Below are 7084 nucleotides of genomic sequence, written 5' to 3' on the forward strand. Positions count from 1 at the left end.
GGAATCCTGAGACATAGCAAAATTGGAATAATCAAGGATGTGGTTTTGTCCTTGATTGTTTTGATTTTTGTTCACATAACCACATCAATGCTTCATCAACTTGTCTTTTCTTTCTACCCACTACTTCGCTTCCTTCGTTAAAATATACCACTTCATAGCGACATTCTATGTTGACAGTATGGCCTGCATATATATATATTTCAACTTGTATAGACAGTAAGACGGGAGCTGCCATTAGGGAGGCACTGGTGCAACTACTTGAAGGCTTAGTAGAAATAGTATCTGTCATTCTGTGAAAAAAACATGATAGAATAATGTATAATGCCTGCACATTATTTTAAGGAGTCGAGCTCTTTAAGTTTTCTACAGACTGCACAAAATCTGGTGAGACCTTTATATGATCGAATAGAGGAAATACCAGAGGTTGTAAAACTAATAAATCAAGTCGCAGATTAGACATGTTAGAGGCTTTAGTATCATCCTTAGATAAGTCATGTCTTGTATTGGTTGCAGTGACCATTCTTTCCTTTATGGTTTTGCTTTATCTTCTCAAGAAGGATTTTAAAGCAAAAAATCTACCTAATGGATCTCTTGGCCTCCCTTTCGTTGGAGAAACGATAAATTTCCTTCGAGCGCAGAACCAAGACCGAGGGGTGGAATGGATAGAGGAAAGGGTATCAAAGTATGGTCCAGTGTTCAAGACCTCTTTGATGGGTTCTCCTACTGTGATTATCACTGGTCAGGCAGGTAATAAATTTGTATTGGGTTCTGATGACGAGATACTCGCTGCAAAGCAGCCCAAGACTATTTTAGCGATTGCAGGAAAACACCAACTCTTTGAACTCACAGGAGCCAGGTATATACAATTTCATCTCTCTAACGCATATATAGCAGCTAAAGGAATGAGTGGAATCATGGTGGAAAATTAAATTAGTGGTAGCATGCCCAACAAAATTTGAGGGGACTTTTTAAGGCAACATGCCTCACTGCCAAATCATGTCATGAGGCAGATGCTAGCCTCACTGCATTGCGGTTTGGCAATGCATTCCACAGATACACACTTTATACTCCATTTAATACTCATCTAACCTTGATTCTGCTAAACAATAATTTGCATTTACCAAAGTAGGATCAATCCGCCGGGGTTAATGTTTTCCCTTTTCTGGTGCAGATACAAACTTATTAAGGCAGCAATGGTTAGTTTCTTAAAACCAGAAAGCCTTCAATATTATGTTAGACATATCGATGATTTGGTTGTCACAAACTTACTAAGAGAAACAAAAGACAGAGACATTGTTAAGGCAGTGGATTCAATGAAGATGATCACTTTTGATGTTGCTTGCACCATACTATTCGGTATACATGATGAAATGACTAAAAGTGCCATGTTGAGTGATTTTACAATAGCATTCAAAGCCGTTTGGTCTATCCCTGTGAACTTTCCTGGTACAAACTTCCGTAAAGGAATAGAAGCACGAGGAAGGATTATTGATCGATTATCGCCAATCATAAAGAAGAAAAGGGAGGATCTCATCAAGGGGATAATTAGCCCCAAAAGTGATGTACTATCTTGCTTATTGGCACTTAGAGAAGAGAATCAAGAGCCTATAACAGAACAGGAAATAATGGATAATTTTATCATGCTAATGATAGCTAGTCATGATACATCGGCGATTCTCTTGTGCTTAATGATCTGGAAAATGGCAAGAGATACAAAGATCTACGACAAAATTAGAGAAGGTAAAATTGGTTTTCTATCATCCAGGCCTGTTGCGTGCCAAACTTTGTAAAAATCAATTGAGTATTTCGTTTTATATTTGTTCTAGAGCAAATGGGGATTTTAAGCGAGCGACAAGGAGGAAACGAAAAGCTTACATGGAGTGAAGTACAGAAGATGAAGTACACATGGAGATTTGCCCAAGAGTTGATGAGGATCACTCCCCCTGTATTTGGTAGCTTTAGAAAGGCAGTTAAGGACACTAGTTTTGGAGGCTATGATATCCCCCAAGGATGGCAGGTAATCTCATTTAAGTCAATAGCATACTAGTTTGGTCATTGCCTTTGGAGTACATCCTTACCAGCCTTAGAGTCAATTGGACAAATCTATTTACTTTTAATCTTTGTTTCAGATATTCTGGGTTGCTTGTGGAACTCACTTGAACAAGGAGATTTTCAACAATCCAACAACATTTGATCCTTCTCGTTTCGAGTCCCCGTCAACACCAATCCCTCCTTACGCTTACATACCTTTCGGAGCAGGGCCGCGAATGTGCATAGGGAACGAATTCGCCAGAGTTGAAACACTGACGGTGATTCATCACTTAGTAACAAAATTCGAGTGGTCACAGGTGGATCCCAATGAAACGATAACACGTCAACCGATGCCATATCCATCAATGGGTCTTCCAATCAAACTCAGGCCAATAGTTCCACTGTCTAAAAAGTAAAAATTAACTGCAAAACGTGTATGCTCCTAATAGGAATTAAGTCGAACATGAATATATTTTCATATAAGTGGCCTAATTAAGAGGGTTTTTTTTATGGATAAGTTATGAAAAGAAATTATTTTGTTTCTGTAATTGTTTTTTCGGTAAAGATTGGATTTATTGAGATTTGAGAAAGTTTGTCTCAAACTATATTTCAGTACTAAGACAAAAGAGGAAATTTCAGGTAGATTGAATCAATTTAAAATTATTGGAAATCTCCTTAATTAATTTGGTTACTGGATTTGTTGGGAAAGATTTATAAGAGAATCCAAAATTGGAAATAAAATGATGTTTTGGACAATGGACTATAATTATGGAGTGTTTTAAAGCATAAAAATGATTGTAGTTTTTAAGTGTATTGGCACATTCAAAAATGCGGTTCGCTCCTCTAGTCCTTGGTAATTCTCTTTTAGATTAAACCACAAACTTCAATTTCAACAAAATTGCGTTTCACTCCCTAACCTCGCCATTGCAATATTTAGCGGGATCAAAGTATCAGTCATCTTGAAAACAGTATTATTCATGGATATTTACTCATGTGTTGTAGTCACCATTGTTTCAAGTTTGTTTCTATATTATTTTTTTAAGAAGGATTGCAAAGGAAAAAAATTGCCTAATGGATCTTTTGGGTTCCCTCTAATTGGTGAAAATATAAGCTTCCTTGTAGCACTATACCAGGACCGTGGGGAGGAATGGATACAAGAAAGGGTGAGCAAATATGGTCCAGTGTTCAAGACCTCTCTGATTGGTTGTAAAACTTTGATTGTCACTGGGCAGGCTGGTAACAAGTTCATACTGGGTTCTGATCCTGATGTAGTTGCTACGAAGTATCCAAAGAGTATTTCTGAAATTTGTGGAGAGTATCAACTCTTTCGGCTCCCAAAGACTAGGTATGATTTTCTTTTATGCATCTCTTGGGAATAAAGTTTATTATAAATAGGAGAAAAGTTCCGAGGACATGTAACGCTGCTTAGAAAGTTTAGATTTGTCTCCCAAGTCCCAACTCTCAAGTACATAAAACATCTTTCGGAAAAAAATAAGTTCAATCCAAAATATCTAACAACGCCAAATATAGCCCCAGTTATCTAGATGTTTTTAGTGGGGTAAGGCTTTTCTACGTCCTCCAAAAGTTTTAACTTTGAAACTCTGCCTAACCTCCTCCCAACTGGAGGATTTAAACCCAATTTGACATTTTTTTTTTTTTTTGGAGACGAGACCCTAATTTTTCATTTTGTAGGGAGGAAATCCTAATTGGCTCATCTAGTGGAGGTAATACTCGTTAACCCAATTTTTAATCTACAATTTATATAGTTGGAAGATCAACGTCACAAAATATGAATTTAATCTACAATTTGTAAATTCGCTTAGGATCATATTATCACAAGTTTGTTTACATGTCCACCTTCAATGCCCCTGGAACCCTCTCGATTTACAAAGAATAAGCCATATAATTTGGCCAGCGCTCAAAGAACTTATTTTTGGGTTTTTTCTTCACCCACCATGACCTGATCCCATCACCACTCAAGTAGACAGCCAATTAGACATGGCCGGATGTGGATCTAGGGATGTCCATCTTCCCCGAAACCCGCCCAAAATACCCGCATCGAACCCTGTCCGAACTCGACAAAATCCGAACCCAAACCCAAACCCAAACCGAAATACATAGGATAGGGTTTGGTCACACTCTCTAAACCCGGACCGACCCGAGCCCAACCCGATAATTTAGCCCTAAACCCGTTAGAAGGGATAAAAAACCCGAAATCGAACCTGGGTCGAAATCAAACCCCAAATCCGGTTTCAATTGCATACTACTAATCTCATATAAAAGAATGGGTTAGATAAATATTTGGATTATGATCTCATTCATGTTTACAATGATGAGTTATTTAATATATTGGATTATGAAAAAATTTATGTCGGGATTTCCAATTTTTTCAGTAATTGCACATGATCATGTGTCTATAGTTCATTCTGAGTCCATCTATTTTTAAATCATATCAAATAATTATGTTCGAGTATAGGTGATAATTACTTTCAAGTTCATTAGAAATTTTATTTTGTTTGAAGGATTGGTGGATAGCCGAAGAAGAAATAAAATGTAGATATATATTTCAAATAAAGTTTCTTATTGTCTTCTTTCTTCATTTATATCGGGCTTTATCCTACCCGAAACCCGAATTCGATCCCGATGGGTACCTGAAATATAGGGTTAGGGTAGGATTTGGTCACACTTCTCAACAAAATACCCGACTTCGAACCTGACCCACTGAAAACCGGTCCAAATTCGAGTAACCCGATACCCATTCGAAACCCAAAAAATCATGTTCGGGTCGGGTTAGATACCCGTTTGGACATCCCTAGACGGATCTAGGAGTTGGCTGACCCGGGCTGTAGCCCCCCCTAACTTTGCTCAATTATTTTTTTATAGTGGTAACTGTTCATAATTTATACTCCAAAAGAAATAAAAAAAAAAGAAATACTAGTGTGAATCATAGTACAAAATATCAGGATAAGAGTATTTATCGATATTTAATTTCTGGATATGTATCGTAGATATATCTCTCTTTAGAGATATTTGACATTGTTTCACATGCAAATATCGTGGATATATTCAAAATATCGATAAATATCGTGGATATTGTAGATATTTCTTGATATATCATGATACATTATTTATATTTATTTGAAATATAATGGTAAATATTAAATAAAATTGTTATATACACAAAATATCGCCAAATATCTTCAAATATCCCAAAATATCACAAATATCATCGAAATATCACCGATAGTTGTACCAGTATATATCTTTGACGAACATATTATTTTTTGATATTTATATATCTTTCTTTGAAATCTGGATAGATATCCCCAAATATCACGATATATCAGGATATTTTGTACTATGGTGCGAATTAGTGCTAGCTAGTAGCCCCCTGATGGAGAATCCTGCATCCGCCCCTGCAATTAGGCTACCACTAAATCAAATGGGGTCGTGTTTAAAGAATTTGTTTTTGCATTGACGTTGTTGTACGTTTCATTGGTGCAGATACATGCTTATTAAGGCAGCAATGGTAAGCTTCTTAAAACCAGAAAGTCTTCAGCACCATGTAAAAGATATGGACGAGTTGGTTATGACTAGCCTAAAAAGAGAAACTGAAGATAAAGACATTGTTATGGGAGAGGAATTAATGAGAAACATCACATTTGATGTCTCATGCAAAGTACTATTTGGTATAGAGAAACAACCAATTAAAGAGGCATTGTTGAGCAATTTCGCAATCACATTCAAAGCATTTTGGTCTATCCCTATAAAATTTCCTGGTACACTCTGGAAACGAGGCTTAGATGCACGAGCAAGAATTATTGATATAATGTTACCAATTTTTGAGAAGAAAAAGGAGGATCTGAGAAATGGAATTATAAGCCCGAAAAACGATGTCATTTCTTCCTTGGTGGCACTTAGAGATGAAAATGAAGAGCCTCTCAAAATAATGGAAGTTATGGATAGTCTCATTACTCTCATAATAGCCAGTCATGATACAACTACGATCCTCGCTAGCTTAATGATCTGGAAGTTGGCCAAAGATAGGAAGATCTATGATAAAGTTCTAGAAGGTAAGAAAAATCAGTTCCTCTGTAAACTCTTTCATGTTAAGTTAGTTGTCTTACAAGTGTATGTTTTGATGTAGAGCAAATGGGAATCCTAAGCGAGAGACAGAGAGGAGAAGAAAAGCTTTCATGGAGTGAAATACAAAAGATGAGGTATACCTGGAGAGTTGCACAAGAGTTGATGAGGGTCAGTGCACTGATTGGAACCTTTAGAAAGGTGGTCAAGGACATCAGTTTTGCAGGATATAATATCCCCAAAGGATGGCAGGTAGATTTTATTTATTTATTTCTCTTGTAACAGTATATTCTTACTAATAGTAATGATTAATGAAAATGGATTCACCAGGTGCTTGTAGCTGCTTGTACCACTCATATGGACAAGACCGTCTTCGAGGATCCGACCACATTTGACCCAGATCGTTTTGAATCGCCGCCGAAACCTATCCCTCCCTATACATACATTCCTTTTGGAGCAGGGACTCACATGTGCATTGGGAATGAATACGCCAGAGTTGAGATCTTAACTATAATCCATCACTTGGTAACCAAGTTCGAATGGTCTCTAGTGTATCCAGATGAAAAGATCACTCGTCGACCAATTCCATATCCATCCAAGGGTCTTCCAATCAAGCTCAAACCCATAGTTCCATCACCAAACATGTGACCTCAGCTACTACATGTTTATGCATTTTCATTTGTTTTGACGTGTTCATTCATTTATTTGGACGTGTTAATTAATTATTTGGATATGTCATTTGTTATTAAACTATCTCCCCTCATTTTCCCTCTTTCAAAGTCGCGTAATACCATTCACAGAGAGATCTAATATTCTAACGCTTGGAACTAAAATCGGTAAAAACATAAAATTAGAAGACGGAATAAGAGATTAACTAAGTTTTGTTGTTTAATAAATATTTCCATAGTAGGCCAGCACCGCCTGTTGATGGTACGATAACTTCTGCCGAGACCAAGCAATCATTGTTAAG

At 36.9% G+C, this 7084-nt stretch overlaps 2 protein-coding genes across 2 annotated transcripts; both read left to right on the forward strand.

Annotated features, from left to right (window-relative positions):
* The first annotated feature begins 229 nt into the window (after positions 1-229).
* Positions 230-2610, forward strand: LOC147490231 (taxane 9-alpha-hydroxylase 1-like). The gene is made up of 4 exons (XM_086572793.1): positions 230-856; positions 1172-1740; positions 1827-2017; positions 2130-2610. The coding sequence occupies exons 1-4, from the start codon at positions 459-461 to the stop codon at positions 2445-2447; spliced, it is 1476 nt and encodes a 491-aa protein (XP_086428919.1). The 5' UTR covers positions 230-458; the 3' UTR covers positions 2448-2610.
* Positions 2611-2762: 152 nt separating this feature from the next.
* On the forward strand, positions 2763-6847 carry LOC147490232 (taxane 13-alpha-hydroxylase-like). Its single transcript, XM_086572794.1, has 4 exons — positions 2763-3376; positions 5536-6104; positions 6179-6366; positions 6445-6847. The coding sequence occupies exons 1-4, from the start codon at positions 3009-3011 to the stop codon at positions 6760-6762; spliced, it is 1443 nt and encodes a 480-aa protein (XP_086428920.1). The 5' UTR covers positions 2763-3008; the 3' UTR covers positions 6763-6847.
* Positions 6848-7084: the final 237 nt, after the last annotated feature.

This window comes from Coptis chinensis, chromosome 7 (assembly GCF_015680905.1).
Source record: "Coptis chinensis isolate HL-2020 chromosome 7, ASM1568090v1, whole genome shotgun sequence".
In the NCBI taxonomy this organism is placed as follows: domain Eukaryota; kingdom Viridiplantae; phylum Streptophyta; class Magnoliopsida; order Ranunculales; family Ranunculaceae; genus Coptis; species Coptis chinensis.